General features: G+C 41.5%; 2 protein-coding genes across 2 annotated transcripts; both read right to left on the reverse strand.

Annotated features, from left to right (window-relative positions):
• Positions 1-66: 66 nt before the first annotated feature.
• On the reverse strand, positions 67-8,183 carry sash3 (SAM and SH3 domain containing 3). The gene is made up of 8 exons (XM_071916127.2): positions 7,990-8,183; positions 5,979-6,074; positions 4,630-4,764; positions 3,823-3,961; positions 3,166-3,323; positions 2,255-2,467; positions 1,916-2,060; positions 67-1,094 (listed from the first exon to the last, which is right to left on the reverse strand). Exons 1-8 carry the CDS (start codon positions 8,044-8,046, stop codon positions 820-822), a joined length of 1,218 nt encoding a protein of 405 aa, XP_071772228.1. The 5' UTR covers positions 8,047-8,183; the 3' UTR covers positions 67-819.
• A 2,376-nt stretch (positions 8,184-10,559) lies between these two features.
• On the reverse strand, positions 10,560-23,010 carry xpnpep2 (X-prolyl aminopeptidase (aminopeptidase P) 2, membrane-bound). Its single transcript, XM_071916187.2, has 21 exons — positions 22,962-23,010; positions 22,111-22,172; positions 21,638-21,748; positions 21,318-21,381; positions 20,305-20,409; positions 19,169-19,255; positions 18,855-18,998; positions 18,344-18,445; positions 17,183-17,264; positions 16,587-16,785; positions 15,714-15,803; positions 14,695-14,804; positions 14,293-14,370; positions 14,071-14,142; positions 13,917-13,977; positions 13,570-13,639; positions 13,250-13,354; positions 12,424-12,483; positions 12,170-12,246; positions 11,926-12,015; positions 10,560-11,138 (listed from the first exon to the last, which is right to left on the reverse strand). Exons 1-21 carry the CDS (start codon positions 23,008-23,010, stop codon positions 10,938-10,940), a joined length of 2,019 nt encoding a protein of 672 aa, XP_071772288.2. The 3' UTR covers positions 10,560-10,937.
• Positions 23,011-23,271: the final 261 nt, after the last annotated feature.

Genomic DNA, 23,271 nt, shown 5'->3' on the forward strand with positions numbered 1-23,271 from the left:
ATTGAACTATCATCTTAATTGGATGTCCGTTCTGACATTTGTGACGTTATCAAGATGAGATGAAACTTACTGAATGATCTTTTATTCAAATTCTATTTACAGCAAAGTCAACACCCTCACAACATCCTCATGCATGAAATGTAACAGAAATCAAACTAATGTATTTCAAAATAGAATGGAAAAAGTAAACTAAAACGTAGCAGTTTGGCAATTCTGCTGACAAACAAGGTATTTATATTTACAAATAGCCAAACCACCATTTTGGCAAAATGGGACATGAAAACATTTTACATTCATATTTCAAAGAGACAGTATAACATACATTTTGAAGATACACAGGGACATAATGAGGAGAAGGAAAACTTTTGAAACGCTTGAACATAACGATCACAAACAGTAAGACATCTTACATTGTCATACCTCAGCAGGAACTAATCACCAAGCAATATCTCATTTAATATCTCATCTTGTACATATGATATAACAACATAGAATTATTTCAAAACAATGTACTCAGGTGTGAAAGATCAATAGAAATTGTGCTGCTTGAACAACCCAGGTTTTATTCCCAGTTACCTCTCAGTCAGGATCACAGAGAATACAAGCCTACTGTTCTGCAAATGAGGAACCTGACGCAACCGCAGTTGAAAAGAAACTCCATTTCACGTTCATGTTTGATCCTTACATTACGCTTCCATCGTCATTCTGCTCTCTTATAATGAAGAGCCGGAGCTCTTTGATTAACGGCATTACATATCCTGAGAAATCCTGAGGACCAGGAATGAATAAAGTTCCAGTGTTTCCCCCCCCTCTCACTTCTCAAGAGCCTTCATCCACTGTCAGCTCCTGCAGCTGCTCCTGCACAGAGTCCAGCTGGTCTGTTTGGTTCTCCTCTTGCTCTCCTGAGTCCTGGTCTTGCTTCTCTGCCTCTTGGTTCTGCTCCTCTGGTTGCTCATGCTGGACGACCTCCTCTGTCTTTGGTTCCTCACGTCCGTTCTCCAGGTTCTCTGAGCTCTCGAAACAGCCAGAATCCCTCGGCTCCTTGGTGTTTTCCCCAGATCGGCCCTCCTCATCTGGGTCTGACTCATCCTCAGCTGAATGGGGCAAAGACAGACGCAGTTAAAAACAGAATAGCTTGACAATACATACGCAGTTCATTAATCCATCCTAAACCCTAATAGGTCCTCTCATCCCGCTCAAATGCTTCAGAGAGAGAATTTAAGGTCAGGTTGTGTAAAGCTGTAAACAAACAGGGCACGACTAATCCTCTAATTCGTTCTGCTTAAATATGCTTATTAAAATCACATAAAGCACCGGTATTCTCCGTTCAGTGTCTTCAGTCTCGGGGTGATCTGAGTCATTTCTTGTGTAATTAACATAGGGAAGTGTGTTACCGCAGCTAACTGCAATGCTAATGGGCATCCATAAACTGTATTCAGAGTATAGCCATTGCTCCAGGAGAGGTGTTAGAACTGCACCTAATGATTTGTCTGGAGGGCAAACGAGCTCAGATATCAAAGCCTTTCTGAGGACAAAATAGGCTTTCCTACAGGCGAGTGAGCATAACTGCAAACTGTGAGTGGAGTGTTGTACAAGTGAGCCATATAAAATGTACCTAATTAGCTAGTTGAGGCAGAAAAAATGTGATGTTACCATAAAGCATGCCCCAAAGACACATACACTGCTTGAACGTGACGCCCGAGTGTCACCGAGTGACTCTGAAATTAATACTTAATACTAAGTTGTAACTGACAGACATTTATTGGGACATTTTCTTAAGCTTTGATTGAGATCTTAGATTAGAAGGCTATTATTCATTGCTTGCCTGGGGAACAGGATCATGTGATATGATAGATTATGGGCAGTGCAGAGTTATATGATTATGTGAATGTGTGGTAGCTGGATGTGAACTTACAGTCTCTCATGAGGTCAGTGGCGTTCAGGATCTTGTTGCGCTGTTCTGGGTCGGTGATGTTCAGCTCGTTGAGGTGAGACTCCTTCAGCCCTCCGAAATCCTCCAGGCTCTGGAAACCATGCATGGACAGCAACGAGCTCAGCTCCTGAAACACAGAAGAAGATTACATTCACACAAATATTATTTAGATTGAGATGCATTTATAATATAACCCTTTTAAGATGTGGTCTTTAAAGGTGACTATGTGGACAATGGCAACCATCACAGCAGGTAGTATCAGGTGTTAGCTGACCTGCTGCAATGCAACACACAGTGACATCAGAAGGGAGTGTATCTTACGGTCAGGCCGATGCTCTCCAGCACTTCCTCCAGGGTTTTGGGTTTGTCTTTGGACCGGTGGCTCTTACTGTGGCAGCGTTTCCTCCGGACCGGGGGGCTCTCGTCAGGCAAAATGTTGACGTAGATGAACTTGAAGGAGCCCACCTTGTTGTTGAGCTTCCCTGTCCAGGTCCCCACTGGGGGCTTCTCAATGATGTAGATGATGTCACCTTTCTGTAAGAGAGGTGACGCATGAATACCTCAGCTTAGATGTTAGGATGATGTCACCAAAACCCTATGAGTCTTGAACCAGGCTGAATGAATAATTAAACGCATCCCGCCTAGCTAACTGTACACAGCAAAATCATCAGTGTTGATTTAACTCTGAGAGCGTAAAAATCAACACTATTCCAGTGTTTATACAAGTCTGCACCCATCAGAGTTAATTTAACACTTCTGATGCGTGTGTGTTGCCCTATCAGCTCTATGGAGCAACATCTCTCCAATTAACACTTGTCAACTCAAAATAATTGTGACTGAAGAAATCACACTTATTACCATGAGGAAATATTCTGTGTGGAAGCATTGCTAAGGAAATGTGATTTTTTTTCCCTCCAGCCCGTCACATATGAGCAAACTACTGAGTGACTAAACACTAAACATTTTCATCCTCATTAACAGAATCTTCTCATAGTATAGCATTGTATAATTTGCGCTTCAGTGACCGAATCACTACAGAAATGATGTTATTTCTCAAACAAGTAGTCAGTAATGGGCCATGTAGCTTAAATTGTGCCTTCATGAATGATAATCAGAACTACCCTTTTTGTTTCACACTGTTACTAACAAGCTCCCCGGGGGACGGCTTGACAAGACAGCAGAAGAGGCCGAGGGCTGAAGCAGAGACGCAGAGGATTTCCCCCGGGACTCACTTGGAGTTTCAGCGACTCCACATCATACGGGCTGGGGGTGAAGTCAGTGTGGACCAGCGCGCGGCCACAGAAGGGTCCGCTGTACGAGAGGCCGTTCTCCTCCAGCCTCATGCTGTCTCTCTGGCAGTATCCACTGTCCAAGCTCTGTCTGTCACCACCTGAGACACAAACACACACACACACACACACACACACACACAAACACACACACACACACACATTTGAAATGGAGCCACACACTCATTCAGATGCATTCAGTACACTCAGATGCTTCACATTGCAGGACTGACCCATTTAATAATAACAACAATAATAATATTACTACTACTACTGTATAGCTTTTTTCAAGATACTCAAAGACACTTTACATGAAATAGTATGAGCATAAATAAAAACAGTGTACAAATACATAGCAAGTAAGAAACTATACTAAAACTATATAAAAACAAACAAAAACAAGGGATAGGTAGGTCAATAAAGGCAGAAGTAGAAGCAGTAGTTTCAATAAAACAGAAGGGGAAAAGAGAAATATGGTGGAGGAGGAAGAAAGAGAGTCAGATATTAAAAGCAACTTACTACTCATACTCATCAACTTATGTACTGTAAAACAAGCTCATGATCATTTTTACTTTCAGAGGTTTTTGTACAGCGACTTACTGCCGGAGAGCTGGCGGGTGACGGGGCTGGGCGTGGTGTCCTCTGATCCTGTGGAGCACACAGACGTCCTCTGTCCCGCACTCAGGTCAGGGAGACAGTCACTGACAGGAGACAGGGAGCTCTCCTCGCCACTCTCCCCCTGGAAGCACAAAGGAAAATGATGCAGTTCAGCGTCGAAGTCCATTCACTTTCAGTTCACTCAATTAAAAATATTAATTGGAAGTGCAATTCACATAATAATGATACAGGTCTCTTTCTCCTGAGCCTGATTTATAATAATAATAATGATGTGATACCTTATTGATCCCTGTAAGGAAATTCTCTTTTATCTTTTTGGACTCCCTACTTAATTAATCCAACCTGCTGCCCCTAAATGTCGCTGTACATATAAGAACCTTTTTTATGGAAAAGCATTTCCAGTTCTTCAATTTTAAATTAATTTAATCAAGAGTGAATTGTTCCAAACCCTGGTACAGGTAAGCACTTAAACATCAGACAGCTGAGACTCATCCTGCCTTTGTTTGGACAATATAATGCACAAGTCTGTCCACTAGGTGGAGGCAGTTTCAATCTTTTGTGATGACTACAGCTTTCTTCCTATTTCAGGAGGTGTAAGGTACTGTACTGTGCTGTAACTGTCTTCATAAAAGCCAGGGTGTGTTTCTGTATAGGCAGTACTTTATAGTTCAACCATATATCATAGATAGTATTTTGCAGTGTATAAATGTATGAATTCTTATGAGTTGAACTGTAAAATATTATGATATTCATCCAGTAAAGTGTATAAGGCTTTTTAAAAGGCTTTACCCCCTCCTCAGCCAGGGCCTTCTGCACCATCTTGGATGTTTTGCGGGTCATGGTACGTGAGATGACGTTGCGCCATTTCTTGCCAAGCTTGCTGCCACTTTTCACAGCTTCCTCTGCTGTCACACCCTCTGCCACCTGGGATCACAGTTATGGTCATCATGAAGAGCGTTCTCTCATCAAGTTGTGTGCATTTTATTCAGTCACACACATGCAAACAGTCGTGGATACACACACACAAACAAATATACAAACACATTTCAAAAAGGCTATTTGGCATAAATTAGGGAGACAATGCAGTGGTGAGGTTGTGAGACAGCTTCAGTAAATCATGATTATGCGTAAATTAGTGTGTTATTCATCAGCAGGTTTAGATAGATAGTTTTGTAAATACTTGTACAACACCTTGTTGTTTTTAAGTGTTAACACAAGCTACAAAAGCTACAGGCCCTGTGGTAATTGGGTTTGCATACACACATGTTGCTTATTCCCACAAAGGCACACACACACACACACACACACATAGACACACTTGCACACTTTTGTGACCACGCGCTCAGACTGAATACATAGTTTGTCAGTACTACCAGAGATAACTCATTCTATAACAGTGACTTTGGGCTCAGACGTGAAAGCTAATGATGCGATCAGTTCTTTATGAGGCAGTTTATGAGGCAAATGGACTGCATGAGACTGTCAGCTATCGTGCGTCTGCGACAGAGGCTCTCTGCTTGAATAGCTCGCACCGGAGGACATCCTGTCTGAGTGCCTCTGTCATCCGGCTTCAGCATCGGGCTTAAATGCAACACTCAGCGTCATCCTCTTTCTTACTTCCCCTCTTCTTCTAAACCCCCTTCGCTTATTTGTCCTCCAATTTCCAGTCACGCACAATCTTGTTAGGAAGTTCAGTCTCTGTCAATTTCAATTTCAATATTTGCAAGCAACACCCAAGAGTCCGTTTGTGGTGATTATTTCAGGAAGCAATAACTGTGCACTTCTGTAATGGCCCGAAACTCCTAAACTAATTTCTGCTTGCCCCTTGTGCCACTTTTGGCCACTTCTGGAAACAGTGTGATTTTGAGGCTGGGTGCAGTGGTCACACAGTGGTCTGCATGGCCTCCACTGAGGAACAATGTGATAAAATCTCTGTATAGGAACTGACATCTACAGGAACTCCAATCACAAAGAGAGATAAAATAGCTACTTCTACTTCTCAAAAACGGCACATATGTCTAAGCATCTGTTTGTGTGTGTGTGTGTGTGTGTGTGTTCGTGTTTGAGAGGAACATCAAGTGACTAATGAGTGAGTAAATGCATGAATAAGTGAGTGACAGTGCAACAATCCAACTTACTGCCTCGTCCAAGTTGAACTCTTTATCTGCCACAACAGGAGAGGTGGGTTTGGGCTTCATGAAGTCCTTGAAGCTGCTGGACCTTTGCAGGCTGAGCTGTAAACACGTTGTCAATTGCATTTTGTTTGAAATCATAAAGACAAGGCCCAGAGAAGCATACACTCGCTATAGAGCTGAAATATGAGGGCACTAACAAAAGTAAAGGGTCAACAGTGCATCATAATAAATCATCTCCATACACAAGTCTTATCACAAGGCGAAGAGTGTAAACATTTAAGCTGTTACTAGTCAAAACCGCCTCCAGAAATATGTCAGGCGGTTTTTTGGTGCTTTTTAGTGGAACTTTACATCTTAGATAATGCTGATCTCATGGTCCTTATCTCCCCAACCGTGTTCATAGATTGAATCTTCAGCTGGATTAGTCAGAAAGACTCACTGCCTGGGCTTCCCATCACACGTTTATCAAAAGATAAAGAGTCATGAATCTGGATCAGTGTAGGCCTGCAAGCTCCTGCTGCAGATGGTGGTTGTTTCTGAAAGTCCTGTGTATGTAGTTGTAGCAGCACAAAGGAAACGATGCATGGTGAAGCGCTAGACGATTCCCCTCCCCTATCACATATAGTTAGTATTCAGAAGACTGAAGAGTAAATGCTACCATGATGACAAGATTAGATTTTAAGTGGCTTTCAGACGAGACAAAGACACATGGGAACAGGGAAATGATGAAGAAGGGAGATGAGGCTAATTGCAGAAACTTACTTTAAGACTGGTCTAAGCCTTTGACTGGTCTAAAATGATCTATTTTAAGTTCTCAGTCTGATAAGTGTTATTTGCATACACTTAAATTAAGAATTACTTATTTTGAGCCAAAGCCAAACTTTTGGTCTGTATTTATGCGTTGGCAAGGGAGCTCTTTCATAGTTTGAACAAAATTATTCAGTAGAGTTTCTACTAACTTTAGTGGAAATTCTTAGGCATGATTTTCCATGTAACCACATGTCTTGGTATATCATCTTATCTCAACCCATCCTTCTTGATTCTTGGTTGAAACCACAGGAAGCAGGCACAGCTTGAGCAACTGCTGCCAACCAATCATTGCAGACATCCAGTCAGCCTTGGTGTCTGACGGTCTGTGTCTGCGTCTCGGCTGAAGGATTAAACCACCCACACAGACCAGGGAACAATTGCTATTATTATGAGGCAATCTTGCAGGAGAATGATTATTTTCCCTGTCACAATTCTCCTCCCTGAAAACCTATGAATCTTTCAAATAAATCAATTCTCTATTAATGCTTCATAATCGCAGACCATAGACTCATGTAATGGTACAATGATCTTCCTCAGCCCCGATTATTGCTGGTGACAATTATGTGTTGATGGGATGATGGCTGAGAACAAAGGTAATGAGATGTGTAATGATAAGGCCTGAATTGGACCGCAGAAGAAGAGCTGTGGATGGAAAACAAGGGGCACTGGTGTCAGGCGTAGGAGGCTATAGCGCTCATCCTGGCAGCCAGAGACGGGGAGCCAGAAGCCACAAAACATATTCTGACTCAAACTACATCTGCAGCAGTGACTCACTCAACCATACTAGAGGAACCTAACTTTTCTAAAAGAGTGCATGTTTTAAATTGAAGCCTCTTTTTTTGGGGGGGGGGGAGGTAGTTGAAGCTGACACTTAAAAAACATATTTGTTTTATAAGCTCCCATCACCTTCTTACACCTTGCAAAGCCTTAAGTTTCATTTTAGGTTTTGTTGTTTAGCTTCACCGCAAAGGTTTGAGCGGCACATCCTGTGACAAAGAGCTGCACATACAGGCTGTATGTGTTCGTATTGCAAGCACCTTCACTTAAGTGTTTTAAGTGAGTGAGACAGTGTGTGTGAGACAAACTAAACAGCACTCTTCCCAATCACAGTCCATAATGAGCATCTTTATAAAGGCTCATCTTGTGCATGTTCACTTTACCCCCTTTAACCCCTAAACACATTAACAACCCAAACCCTGCTCACCTTCTTCTTCTGCACCTGCTCTTTCTCCGAGGCATTGGAAGGTCGTCGCCTCAACATCTTCTTCTTCTTCTGTGGTCCTCGGATCTCTGTGGCCAAACGGTGATGAGACGGCTGCTGATGTAAATCAATAAGGGTGTCTGCCACTCTGGTGTCACAGCCGATGTACTCAGATAAAACAGAGGAAGACAGAACTATCCTCTTTTGCAGCGGAGCGGAGCGCAGAGACTGAGAGGAAGTCACATGGCCACACAGGAACTAAAGAGGCAAACCCTGTTTTTGGAGCTCTGGTTTGGGTTTACACACCGTCTGCTCTTTCACAGGGTTTGTTATTTCTCAGTCTTGCGTGCCAAGCTCTGTGGCTCAATACTACACTGCTACTCGCACGAGACAGTTCAGCAGAATGTCATTACCAAATGCTGTTTTCACAAACTCAATGTGAACAGCACAGATGAATACCAACAATGCACATTTAAAATACTTAAGGCCAATACAGGCCAAAAAGTGAAATAATTATTTATGTGATGCATACCCCACACTGGTCATTTTTGGTTTGGTACGGTGTGATAAAAAACTGAACATGTGGTTTCTCATATTGTTCAGTCAGATAAAAACTGTGCTACTAGCCTAAGGAGAGAATCATCAAGTAAGAGCAGTTGTTTACGAAGCATTTCATCCCCTACTGTGCTACCAAATCTGCATTGTATAGCATGAATAAACCCTGCAGCTACCGTATTAAAACATTTCTTTTTGCCTTCCACTCCTCCACAGCCATATGCTTTTGACTTCAGCAGAATGTTGAACTGAATTTTGCTGGCGGGCAACATTGCATAATGCAACGCTGCAGCAGCTCTTGTTTTTGTCAACCAGCTTTGTGTGGTCATGGGTCGTTCAGTTCGTCCGAACAACAAGATGGTTTTTGATCTCTCAGATTGTTATTTAGTCATACTTCTCATATGAACACCTATTTCGTATTGGAACTGAGGTGCAGAAGTGAAAGACATGTAATGATGACATATTTAGAAACTCAGCAACGGCTTTGTGGCAGCTGCAGCGGAGGCCTGCCCAAGCTATATACCAAAATCATAAACTGGCAGATGAATCAATGGTCAGACAGGCTAGCACATCCAACTGTGGATGTATATATAGGAAAAGTGGTTTCTGAGACAGTAAAAATGAGATGCAGGGCGATTCAGAAACCCATGTTCACATTATAGTAACAACCAAAAATAGACAAATAAGCAGAAAACAACTTGAGTGACCCATAGAAATGTACATATTTTTGCATGTACAAGTAGAGACAAGGCAAGCATTAGTAAGAAAAGAGGGAAGTAGAAGGTAAGTTGAATTTAGCTTGTTATTTTGGTGTGGTAGAAAACCACATGATAAGAGGATGCCCTATTTTTGTTTCCTGTCGCTCTCTCTATCGAAGGGTGGCAACAAGCTAATCTTTCTACAGATCTCAGAGGGACAAAATTATGAGGAAAAAAGTTGTGCAAGGTTTTGATTTCACTGGAGGTTCATTGAAGCCTATAGGGGGGCATTAATTACTGGAGATGACACACACACAGCTGTTAGGGACATGGATGGTTTTGATACTCACACACATACTACACATAAAGATGCAAATGTTTTACAGTAACTACGCAAACAATGTAATGTGGAAGAAGCTGTTTCGCTCACACAGAACAATGATCTCATATTTTCAACATCAAGAATCATATTATTGTTCCTCTTTTTGAGGCCTCTTTACCTCAACACCGACTACGCAAGCCGGATATGGGTGAATTTGCCATTTCTAAAAAGCCGTCTTGACTCTAACATAACTTTCCCCCGATATGACACCATAAGTATTAAACACCATCTGACTGTCTGTGTAAAAAACTTATTTTCAGCTGTATAGGCTTGTTAGACCATGAGCATGCAGATGCAGGGTGAGGCATGATGGGAAACATTCACACCTCCAAGCCGCTCTGACAGAATAGTTGCCAGGCAACCGGCCTTCTGCTGGCATGAGCTCTTCACATGTGGCACAACGGAACCACAAGATCTGTTCACACATGGCAAGCTGACTGCTGTTTGGTCTCAGCATGTAATGATGACCCCAATTATCTGCCATTGTCAGGCGTCATTTTGGTGATAAGAAATTACCAAGGCTGAAAGTGGAGGACTAATGTTGTTTTTGTGGGAATTAGGAATTGTATTACATTGAATATCTGATACTATATCTACCCAAGTCATATGTAAACCATACTCTCCCTTTTCCGGTCAAGATATTCATGTTTATATTAATGTAATTGTCTTGTGTTTGTGTGCCTCTGCTCTATGTGCTTCTTCCCATTTGTCACCCATAACTATAATCCCTTTTAATATCAACATTTAATGTACACACTATGTTTTGTATATAACCCTCTGTTATTTATCTGTCAGTTTTATGTTATCACTTTTCACTAATAAAACTTACTACTTTAAACTACTTAAACAAAACAAAAAAAGGAATTGTATTGTTGTGGGGTTATGATTAATAAAAATAAACAGTCTGTAATCCTCAAGTAAATTGAGTCTATGGCTTTAAAAGAGCATTACTTTAATAAAATAGAAATTATATTGCATTGCCAACTGGCAAAAGCCCCTTTCAGCAGGTCATACAAATATCCAATTTAAAAACTAAAAAACTGAAACAAAAAAAACAAAAAATCATTTTGTAAACGTTCAACACAACAAAAGCAAACATTTACCTACCCAATTAAAAGATCAAACAAAAATATCCATTAAAACAAAAAAAAAGAGCTAAATGGTAAAATTCCAGTGCATCTCTCAACCTGGTTTAGTTGCATTGTTGTCAGTAGAGACTGCATAGGGTTACATTAGTGTGCAACTCTGCTGTGATAGAAACGGACTGAGAGAAATAGAGAGATGGGGGTGTGTGGGGGGGGGGGGGGTGTGGCTGTTCAGACGATGTTGTGGAGGAGAGCGGTGGCCAAAGCGGCGAGGGTCAGTGAGAAGGAGCAGACGGACGCGGAGGATCCGGCCTGCAGGAAGGGCTCCGTGTTCCTGAGCATCCACTGCTTCTCCTTCGGCAGCTTCTGCCTGTCCAGCTCCGGACCCATCACCTTCCGGATGGTCGTGTAGTATCTGTTCAGCCACTGCAGCTACAGGGAGAGAAGGGCACCAGTCAAAAGTTTGGACACACTACATTTTTCTTTATTTTTACTATTTCCCACATTTTAGAATAATAGTCAAGACATCAGAACTATGAAAAAACACAAATGAAATTATGCAGTGAAGTGTTAAACAAATCAAAACTATCTTATATTTTAGATTCTTTAAAGTAGCCGCCCTTTGCCTTGATGGAAAGGCAAAGACTTTGGAAAGAAATTCATACATAGGCATCAACTTCACTATTTATATTTGTCTAAGAAACAAATTTCAAGCATTTAAGCATAAGCCTTCAGATCAAAATGGCTTTAAGACAATGAGAAACAGCGTGTTCAATCAGGTGTGTCCAGACTTTTGACTGGTAGTGGTAGTTCTGCTAGGTTTCTCTTTAACTGAGCTGACAAAACATAGCAGCTGCAGTCGATTTCACACGTGGTTTTGTTTTCTAAAAGAGAGTCTTGACCTCTGAGTAGCAGAAAAAATCTTAAATCTGAAGAAAGTCATGTAAAGGGGATTTTTTAAGAGGAAACCAACATTTGTGTGTCAGGAAGATGAAATAACCAGTTCGACGTCATGTTTTCTTAGATCTGCATGTATTTACAAATGAAAAAGGAACTGAACGTCTCTTGGGGGGAGGCAACAGCTTATCTTACAGTCACGCTACCGGGCATTTACTCTTTTGGGTGCTTTTTAGTATCTCCATCAAATAAATGTAATTCCAAGCCCATGAAAGTGAAACTGCTATTAACTTCTTTAATTATGCACCAAGATATTTCTTACCTGTTCAGCGCTAAGGAGAGAGGTGTCAATCAGCTTTCTGTCATATGGAACCAGTGACACCGTGTCAAAGGTCAGGTAGTTGTTACTGTACTGAGGGGAAGAAAAACACATAGAGCCAGAAATCATTCACCATGACATGATGTTAAATGACTGATATCACGCTTCAAAAACAAGATCAGCAATTATCAATAATAATGATTTGGTCAACCGGTCCATCTATTCATCCCGCTAATGGCTTATCTACCTTTGTCTGGACAGGTACGATCACAGCAACATCTTCAATCCGGATCCCAAAATCATTCTCCTTGTAATATCCTGGTTCTGAGAGAAAGATATCATCAGATTGTTATTTTTCACACTTTGCTAAAAACACGCTCGCATCTGAAACAGGAGAAAGTACTAAATGTAATGTTCAATTCCCTTAAACGGGCTTAGCATAAAAAAGGGGAGATGTGGGGTTTATCTCTTGGGATGTGAATTGTTCTGATGAAGCCTCACCTATAGAGGTGAACATGCCGGCTCTGAAAGGAATGTTGTTACTCTGAAAGCCAACTGGCCCTGGAAAAATCACAATATTACAATATTACAACAATACCAATTACAGAACATGGTTATATAAAGGTGAAAATCTGCCCTCAAACACATTTCATGTATATTTGATTTGATTTATGTGCATGAACAAGTATTTTTACACTCTAACAACGCTATTATCCATTGCATGAATATTACAAACTGTGTCTTACGCCCACATTTATCATATTTTCCAGCTAGGTAGCATGATGTGGCTTTGCAATTCCTGATAAAGAGTGTAAAGGATGAATATTGTATGTTCAATTTTTTTTTTAAAAAGATGGCATGGCTTGTTATGATTGTTCCTTTCAATTTCACTTCACCAATTCCTCTCATCTCCCTGAAGCTCATTCTCGTAAGCTGAGTCGGGGTTTTCTGCTCCTTTTTGTCAAGCAAGGTGAGTGCGAGGGGATTGCATGGAGAAATGAAATGTGTGCATGCAAATCCAAATTGATTGCCAGGTTATTCATTTTCTGGCTCTCAGCTATTAGCGCCACAGTGCAGTGAAGTTCAATTTGATGTAAAGTCTCACACAGCCTCCCATGCATCATCAATTGTTTGGCTTCAGATTGTATTGCTTTTTGACATCACTGATTATTGAAGTCTGTGTTTGAATTGTTTTAGTAGGGTGGATTTTGACTTTGAATTGTGTTCATGTATGCAGATGAAGTGGTTAAAAAGCAGAATAGAAAGTTAACTTTCGATATGAGATCATATAATTCCCAAAACCTAGGAAAAATAAAAGTGGTCCTACACTCATGAACTCCGAAGTAGTTTCCTACACCATGACCCGTGCCGTGGCCGTAGTTCAAGCCCACCTCCCACAATGCCCGGCGACCCAGCATCTCCATGTTGACACCTGTTGATAAACAAAAGCCATATAGAGAGCTTTGACTCAAACATCCTGCTGCAGATGGTAAACATCCATCCCTGCTTCAGTAAGAGCAGAAAATGATCATTCAGTCATGGCAAGTGGAGAAACAGGGCTCTCTAGTGGTGAAATGGAGAAGGTTTTAGGGTTAAATCAGAGTTTATATCTGATTTTGAACTTTCACGGATGTGTTTCATACCCACCTCGTGTCCCTGAGGGAAATATGGTTCGAGATATCTCAATGTTTCCCATGAGCACTCGAGTGAAGGCCTCCTATGCAACGAGACATGTGGAAATGGTATTTAAAGGAATATTTTGGATTGTGTGGCATTCAACTTATTATGCAAAGAATTTTACAGGATTTACTGACTTATACCATAATACCAATATAGATGAATTCCAAGGACATGATACTCATTTTACAAAAGAAGAGAAAACAAATGCTAAACATCTGCTATGCTAGATGATTGGCCATCATGCTGTTTCAATGTTATAGAAAAAAAAATCCCTTCAGATGGTAGCATTTTGAATAATATATCAAAAGTTGTACCCTTTCCATTGCTGTGGGGGTTCCCCAGTGAACTGTCCGAGTGATGTCAGTGGTGCCATCTCTAATAGTAGTGAGAGAAAGGTTGACTCATTTTAAATGCTCATGACTTAAGGCGAAACTAGAGTTGGTCTGTGACCAGAGTATATTTACTCACAGATACTGGCCACCAGAGTCCACCAGGTACATCTCATTAACCGTCAGCTTCCGGTTGGTTTCGTTTGTGGGGCTGCAACACAGAAATCAAGACAAAACAGCAGCAGTATACCTCTGGGATACTGGTAACTCACTATGGAGAAAACTGAATGACCTAGTTACACATGATAAAAGCAAAAAAGGTGAAGTCAACAAGAAGTGGAAGGATTTTAATTCAGCTTACCTGTAATGGGCAAGAGCAGCATTGGGTCCACTTGCAGAGATCGTCTCAAAGCTCGGGCCTCTGCTGTCATTCTGTTTGCTACAATAACGTTTGTATTAGCTGGCAAACTCTACTATTTTATTGAAGTTTATTTGGCTCTCTATTTTTACTTTATTTTTAGACATTAAAGTAGTGAATACAATGAGATCTGGCACTTACAGTCAAACAGCTATTCTGGATTTACCGTAATCCCCCCATAACTGATACATAAATCTAATTTATTTTTACAGTAGTTGAGTCATTCTCTAGACGAGTATTGATTCTCTGACTTGTGTAATTTAATTGAGGCGCAGTAGCAGAACGTCTTCTTGAGCCAAATACATCAGTTCTCCTCCCTCTGGTGTTTTCTGGGTGCGCGCTCACCTGCGACGCTCGTTGACGTAGTGCGCCGCCGTCAGCTCCGTCTCCTTCCCCTCGGGCACGGCCTTCTCCAGCCACATCAGCAGCTGGATGACCGCCACCGCATCCCTCACCTGCACACAGCCAGAATGACGCACAGAGGTCTCAGCTAAACTCAGCATCAAACAAAACAACACTAAATTTATTGGCAAGTATTGAAAATTCACATGTTACAAGGCTGTTTAGTTTAGTTTAGTTTATTAGGATCCCCGTTAGCTGTCACCAAGGTAACAGCTTGTCGTCCTGGGATCTGTTGAATACAGAAAACACTGGGCAGGGTAATACATGTATCAAGCTGTGTATTCATAGTATTCCCATGATGTCACATGCATTGCCAGGGCTTTCCTTGGCTGTCCTTGGCTGTCCTTTGATTATAATCACCTGTTAATTTATTACAATCACCTGTTATTTTCCCACCAAGATGGCTGTGAGGTGATGTAACAGAATACTATGAATAGGACTCACTCAAGTGCTCTAGCTATTGTTTTGGTTAAATTTGATAGTGGTGGGACAGAAAACAAGTTATTTTTTTTATCCAAAACAAGAAAAAAAAATCCCATTTCCACAATTCTCTCTGCATAATCAAAAAGAATGTAAACAGGATTATTATGGGGGAGTTGTTAGTTTTACAACCATGTAAACGACCTAATCAGACTATTGCTTTAATCGCAGTATTGGCAATAGTCGTATTATTGTGCGCATGTAAAGTTAGCCAATGAAAACTTACAACAGACAATATGCCTCCACTCATAAAAGTCCCACCATGTTGAGAGCGAGGATCGATTAGTGAACCGCTGGGTGAGAAAGCTCTCAGACAGAGGAAGGCACTGGCAACTTTATAGCTTCATAAATACGGCCACTGAAAGCATTTCCTTTAGAGCTGTTCGTAACTGTGTGTGAGTGTGTGTGCATGTGTATATTTGTGTGTGTGTGTGTGTGTGTGTGTGTGTGTGTGTGTGTGTGTGTGTGTGTGGATGACATACGTGAGCGTCCTTCAGGATACGTTGCTCAGTCTCGTCTTTCACCGCTTTAGTCGTCAACACAGGAGAGTAGGAGCTGGTCACTAGCTTATCCTGCATGAGAGAGAGAGAGAGAGAGAGAGAGAGAGAGAGAGAGAGAGAGAGAGGGAGGCAATGAATAATAATAATAATAATAATAATGTAAAAAATAATGTCATTCTTTATCTATTCCTGGGGGGAAATTGTCTTTTTCCTTGCCCGCCGCAACAATAGAGAGGTCAGAGCACATTGTAATTCACAGAGGAGTTTCCCTGCAGCTGGTTGGGATTCAGTGTCTTGCTCAAGGACACTTCAGCAGGGCAGAAGTTTGCTGATGGACTCCCTAATCACTGCACCCCCCCTGGCACCCCTAATCTCGCCTTTTATGTGAACATGAATGTAATCTAATCGTAGTTTTCCTTTTCCACTGCTTTTTATGCACAGAAAATGTCCTACTGCTGATGAAAATAACCCCTTTAATGGTAGAATACAGATTGAATATTAGATTTTGTCGATATAAAAATATTTACATGTTAAAGGCCAATAATAATAATAAGTATGGTGGCCCCAGGTGAAAAGTGAAAAGTAAGTATATTGTTTTTTGACGCTGAATTTTCTTGCCTTGACCTTTTGACATAAGAACTGACAGCATGTGACAACTATAAAAGAGTTTTACATGTGTTTGGTGCTGTTAAAGCCTTTTTAGACTTGTAAACTTAACAGACCAGCATTTTGAATTCTAGAAAGCGTAATTTTCATCTACAAATTAAGCTCTTCCAGATCATAATGTGAGTGAATATTGTATGAGTATATGAGTATAGCTTTGATGAAATCTCTTTGTTCCACTGCTGTCATTACCTGTGTGATCAGCTCATAAAGCGCGTAGTTGGTGTACTCTGTACCGATCCACACTTTTACCCCGGGCTTGTCCACATACCCCTCGAGGGAGGATCGCACGCTGTCATAGCTTTTCAACTGGACACAGAGGGACTGGTTACAGGAGGCGTTCAGGTACGCCTTCATATCCTCTGTCACTCTGTCAATGTGTAAAAAGAGCCTGGGAAAGGGAGGGGAAGAGATGTAGGTTAGATTAGATAAGATTAAATAAGATTAAATTGATATATGAGTTAAAATACAACAAGTTGTTCATACAAATGCACCTAAGAAAAAGAAAAAACAGCCTGGAATGAAACCTTCAAGAATAAAAACACGGAAAAATCAGAATTATTTCCACTGTGGATCTTAAAGACAAGCAAAAGCAATGGACAGTACATACTGAAAACATTGAGCACTATTTAATTTAAAACTATCTAATTTAAAAGCATTAAACATGGGCTTGTGTTTTAGGTTTTCAGGGGAGGTGAGAGAGACAGGAGCAGAGAAGTAAGGAAGACGTGACTGTAACATAACTGTCAACAACGTTCACATGAAATCTCTGTAAAAAATGGACTTGCCAGATCTCATCCATTGTCAGCAGTGTGTAGGAGTAGAAGAAGGGGTTGTATGGGATGTCGTTTCCACGCATATTGAACAACCCTGAGAGAAAACACACAACCGCTGGCTATCAGCAGCAGCTCACACACCCATTTACATGATCTACTGGATCCGTCTGAGCCGAGACCCACTGCTGGTGTCTGATGCTTGTGTCTGCAATACATGACTTTCTGTGGGCTTCTGTCATTGAAAAGAGACGCACTAATTCTGAAATAAGTCATAAGTCACAAGTCAGTGAGTGTATGTAGTTAGGATTGTGCTGTGTGACTCCAACAATGCACCAAGTGGGTTGTGTGGTTGTTTGCTTTTGAATAATTTGCTATTCATTTACAGAGTGGGAACTGATAATCCAATATGCATTACTGATTGCCTGATTCAAGTTGCAATTATAAGATGGTTTACTCAAACTCAGTTATGCAATCTGATTGCGTTTAATAAGTCTTGGGTTACTTTGCCTTCAAAACCCATAGACTATAAAGTTGAATGGACATATAATTCCAGTTGAATAGTTTTAATAATGTTATTATCGTCTTCTGAAACCACTATCAACTATTCTTTTTTTTTAAATTGAATTTTTAAAATATTTTATTAAATATTGAACAAATTCTGAGGTAATCCTACAAGCAGTTACCTATTTTTCAAAAGCATGTGTAATCTCATTCTTATATTTTTGTCATTAATCGTGTTGGATTACAGTTACCATGTCTGTCAATCAGATTACTGTAATCCTATTACAACTCCCCAACCCTTCACATTAGACAGTAATTCTATAACCTGCAATTCTATCCTAAAACTCACACTTCTTGCGTTTTGAGGAGACAAAACTGAATGTCCTCCAAGGCACATATACAAGGAATTGTAATGAATAGATTTACATTTAACTATTAGGCATTTAACTGATGCTCGTATCCAGCGCGTCTTACAATGAATTCAACAGTAGAAGAAGCTTAATTTCCTAAATCAGCAACACTACAAGCTACGTTAAAGTCATTTAGACGTGCTTGTGATGAAGAGCTATATCGATAAATGAACGTGAACGTGAACTAATAGCTGATTTATTCAAATATGTTTTTACAGGTTCTTTGGCACCATGTATTAACTGCAAAGTTTGAGTTTCTTACAGGCAGTTTCATCCAGTGCTGACAGTAAAAGGGCAGTGGGCTGGTAAGGATTGTCCCTCATCTGACTCCGTATGTGCTCCACCTTTATCTGCCAGGTCCTTTCTGTGGACACACACACACACACACACACACGCACGCACACACACGCACACACACACACACACACACACACACTCACCATTAGCTTTATGATCCTCTCCATTTACCTACTCTCTGACAATGATAAGACTAAAAAGGCCTCTATAGCTAGGCTACAGAGAACTTCCTTATCTGGTGCCTTTTCCATTGTATCCCTCAAAGTTATGACTCGATTTGACAAGCAGCAATAAAAACATGAATCGGCTCTTTTTATGGCTGTGTTTGTGGTGTGCTTATTGCTTTCTGGCTAGTTTGCAGGTATTTATCAGCCTCACAGATAAAGGGCACCACACTGGCAGACCATCAGACTACTGTGTGTGAACAGACACACACTCATACACACACACACACACACACACACAAGCAAACACACGTATGACTCGGTCTGGCAGGCGGGTGAGGTTGTCAGGCGGGATGGGATCTCTGTCCGTCCACCCGCCGTCCACCAGGTTATCAGGGATGGACCTGAGGGTGCGATTGCTCGGTGCCAGGTTGGCGCTGTAGTCCTCCTGCGTTTCTAATGGAGGAAATTGCAGATGATTACACACAGCGAACTGAATCAATCACAAGTAAACAGTCTGCATGGCGTCTGGAGGCCGCATCAATACTTTTCCATCTACTTGGGTGAGCGCTTTATTGACGATAAACTGGACTGACAGGATGGCGAATGGGGCCGGGCCGACTTACTGAGGGAGAAGAGGAAGGGATCAAAGCCGATCTCGCCGCCCTGTGGAACCTCAGAGATTAGCCAGTCTGCCACGCTGCTGACGGACACTGGGGAACATCACACATGACAGACTGTATCAAGCCATTACTGAGTTTAAAGGATGTGACAGTACAGATTAAGAAGGCCCTACCTGTGCTGCTGCTATGAATATTATGGTGCATTGGAACAACATATATAAATCATAATGTATCTATCAAATCAGCAGGGATTGCTTTGTTACAAAATGTGGATTGTAAGATTGGACTGATATACCGGTTTCACTATCATGATCCAGAAAACAACATGTTTAAGTAATGTACAAACTAATCTAAATGTGAAGGTTTAAAGGTGCAATAAGTACGATTTTTACTATCCCAGAGCACAAAATGTCCATCAATCATCTGCAGGGGTTTGATAGGGTTGTTGGTCAATACCAGTGACTCAACAATTACTTTGCCAGGCTCTGAGATTTCTCGCTTTCAAAACTCACTTTCCGGCCCGTACTCTCTGTTTAGCAAGGGCAACACCTCATCTTAACCCCCACTCACATTTTCCACTGAAATGACATTGGACGGTGCTATGAGTGAATGAACTGTCACAAGAAATTTTGTTCTCAAGCCAAAAAAGCTAATGACAAAGCAGTATTATTATTATAGTGTTTTACATTGTGATATATTGTCTCTCCACTAGACCTTTCTGATTGATCCTTGCTCTAATTAGCCTACTTGTCTCCATTGTGAAAATGCGACTTTATTATTTATGCCAATTACAGGCCAGCATAAGCTGTGCCAGAGATCTGTCGATATTGATGCGATGCCTTGGTCGCCAATGGATGTCGATAAAATTAATAGATTTCTTATTGCCCCTTTAGAACAAAATCTGCTATGTGTTCATTATTGTCTACACAGTACAAATGTGCGAAGGTCAGCATTGATTGTTCTGTCTTTAAAGTATTTTTGTAATACAAAACACGCACTGAAGTGACTTTACTTTGTTTTAGTACAATTTTTATAAAGTAAATACCATGATAATAGGGCAAGATCATCATACCATAAATATTTGATACTGGCCCGTGTTTACCACGTTGTCCTAACTAATAACATTATGAGCATCCCACCTTCTTTTTCCAGCTCCCAGTTGCAGTCCATCTGTCTCTCAGCTTGAACCCAGTAGCGGCTGTCTGTCCACAGCGTGGCCTTGGTCTGAGTAACTACAGCAGTGCCTGGGGAGGGGGGACAACAGCTGCGTCATGGCGGGGCCAGTGTTGACACTGAATTACAAACGACTGTAAATGTCAGAGTTGACTTATTACAGCGCGTGATGGGCCAGCTAATCGTGAAAAATGTAACGGGTGTGCGAAACAAGCAAGGTTAAGAAAAACACAGAGGAAGCGCAGGCAGCAGCCCAGCAATGCGCGGTGGATGTATAATATACGAGCTTGTCATCCCGTACATTGTCATTCCACTGTTGTATCTTAACGTGACAAAGGCACAGTCCAGTAACAATGGCTGAATATCTGCTGGTATACAAAGCTGGCATGTCAGATTCTCAATAGAGGTTCACACAGAAATGATAAATGTGTTGTGTGTGTTTTTTTTTACAGTGGGCAGAAACTATCTCCTTTCTTTATAGACTTTATTGTTCCTCCAGCACCTTTGGAAGTTTGGCCTGGTGAGCTGTAGCCAGTCTATGTATTCTCAATGGAAAAAATAAGGCCTTTGGAGAGTGATTGGTCCTGTTAATCCTTTCATCTACACAACAGCTGAGTGTAGAAGTACAATAGCTATGATTATCTGTTCTGCTCTCCACTGTTGGTGTGCGCTGTCTCATACAACACACCGCCGATTCACCAGTTGCTCACCAGTGACTCTGCCAGTGAGAATACTGATGAAAGACGGGACGCAATGACGCAGTGAATGAGAGCCGATGAAGCCAAATTAATGTGCAGCAGGTTGTAGCCTACGATGAGGAGGAGGGATGAGAGCAGAGGAGCTGCGTGACCGCAGTTCTCAGGGAGCAGAGTCATGAAGAGGAGGAGGAAGACAAGGAGGAAGAGAAGGGAGAGGAGGAAGAGGAAGAAGAGGAGGGAGAGGAGGAAGAGGAGGCGGAACAAGCGAGAGGCAGATGTACCTGCGGAGCCTGTGAAGCCGGTCATGAAGGCCATCCTAGCATCGCGTGGTGCAATGTACTCACTCTGTCAGAGACACAGACTAGTTCAGCGTCACACACACACACACACACGCACACACACACACACACTCAAATACTCCCATAAAGCTTGCTTGCCTTAGGGACCCTGGCAGAATAACCCAGGCATATGCACAAACACTCAAACAGACACACACATATACACACACCCATTCACACACACACACACACACACACACACACAAACATGCTTTAAACCCTGCTGAATTAATTATGATGGACATGTAGGACAGCAGACATACCAGGTGAGCATCAGTGCCAGGAATGATGTAGGCAGAGATTTCTAGGAGACTCATTGCCGCTCTGAGGGCCTGCAGTCTGACAGTGGTATTGACCGCTGTGCTGGGGAGGTACTGTGACACACACACACACACACACACACACACACACACATTGGGAAGAGTCTTCAGATTTAATTAAAACCTGTAAAACTGCTGAATCATCCCTTTTGTGTATCTCCCATTGTAATCATTAACTGTAGCACATGTACAGTAATCATTAACTGTAGTAAAAAGTGTATTGAAACAACATGCAACGTTTCTTGATAGACAAACATGGAATTTCTTGTCATTTTTTGTATTTTTTATCATAAAGTCATTTTTATGATAAAGCGCCACATAAAACAGTGGAGTACAAAGCTGACTTTTTCACTGTAACAAGTAAATAATTGTTGCATATGAAGTATCATCCAGTGTCAAGATCACAGTGATCCTACCGGTGGGACCGCTGAGCAGTTCCTCTCAGCTCTCCCTTCTGCAACAGCAGCAATACTGTTTCCTGAAATGTGAAAAGCATGAGGAAGAGACATTGGAAAATGACACATTGAAGTGGCAGAGCTGAGCTGTGTAAGCACATTCTCAGATCTGAGTAAAGTGCCGCTCTCATTTGGCAACTTATCATGTGTTTATCTTTTTTGACATTGTGACTAGCAGAACCAACTTTGGAATTTTTAAAAAAAAAAATCAATGCAGCTTAAAGCTTAGGACGTCTAAGGACAAATGTCAGTGGTCAATCAAACTGAAGGATGATGAACAACCTCTGTCTGCAGAGACCAGAGAGAGCCGCCATGCAAAAAAACATCAAAGACACAATCAATCAAGATACTGTAATTCAATCATGTTCATGCTCATGGATGCTCCGTCCAACATGAAAACAGACACGGTTATTGAACAGAACTGTCATTCCCATAAGACTCAATCACAGACAAATTTTATGCAAAGAAATCCAAATGAATAAACCAACAGGCATGGGAAGAGCAGATGGCAATTTCTTATGCCCCCTTTGCAAGCAACAGTATGAGTCTTGTTCATGAGGCAACATGCACACAGATTTGTATGGAGGGAGCATTTTAAATATATGCAATTAGACTGTACCCGGTCCTATCATAAAGTGTCAGATATCTTTTTTTTTTACGTTTCCCCAGCATTTCAGCCTCTTTCATTATTATAAACGTGGAAATATTGATAATTGCTGCAGGTCAATAAAAGTCCTTAAACAGAGAGCAGACACATGAGACTTACTAACAAAGACAGATCAACTATAGTGAGTATAAAGAGGAACTTTTACCTGCCAGAGCTGCAACGGACAGAGCCAACAGCCAGCCATAGGAGGGCATCTTGGCACCAGCAGCCTGTCGCGAGCGAATCCACAGACAGAATGGCAACAAAGCAGGTGCTCCAATGTTTATGCAGCGTATGTGAGAAAGAGTGTGTGGGTGTTCAGTGAGAAAATGTGTGTGGGTGTCTGGTAGAGTAAGTGTGTGACTGTGTCCGTCCTCTCTCTCTCTCTCTCTCTCTCTCTCTCTCTCTCTCTCTCACTATCTCCACTCACAGCGGCCCTCTGATAGGAATCATGTGCAGTGGCTTTGGGGGTGGAT

This window comes from Centroberyx gerrardi, chromosome 16 (assembly GCF_048128805.1).
Source record: "Centroberyx gerrardi isolate f3 chromosome 16, fCenGer3.hap1.cur.20231027, whole genome shotgun sequence".
Taxonomy (NCBI): Eukaryota; Metazoa; Chordata; class Actinopteri; order Beryciformes; family Berycidae; genus Centroberyx; species Centroberyx gerrardi.

Coding starts and splice junctions, on each gene's coding strand:
- xpnpep2 (XM_071916187.2), bottom strand. CDS start 23,010: ATGCCCTCCTATGGCTGGCTGTTGGCTCTGTCCGTTGCAGCTCTGGCA. Junction 20,410..21,317: donor CGGCTTCACAGGCTCCGCAG/GTACATCTGCCT, acceptor CCCCCTCCCCAG/GCACTGCTGTAGTTACTCAG. Junction 16,786..17,182: donor CTGACAATGGATGAGATCTG/GCAAGTCCATTT, acceptor TCCCTTTCCCAG/GCTCTTTTTACACATTGACA.
- sash3 (XM_071916127.2), bottom strand. CDS start 8,046: ATGTTGAGGCGACGACCTTCCAATGCCTCGGAGAAAGAGCAGGTGCAG. Junction 3,324..3,822: donor CACCCGCCAGCTCTCCGGCA/GTAAGTCGCTGT, acceptor TTTGTGTCTCAG/GTGGTGACAGACAGAGCTTG. Junction 2,061..2,254: donor TGGAGAGCATCGGCCTGACC/GTAAGATACACT, acceptor TCTGTGTTTCAG/GAGCTGAGCTCGTTGCTGTC.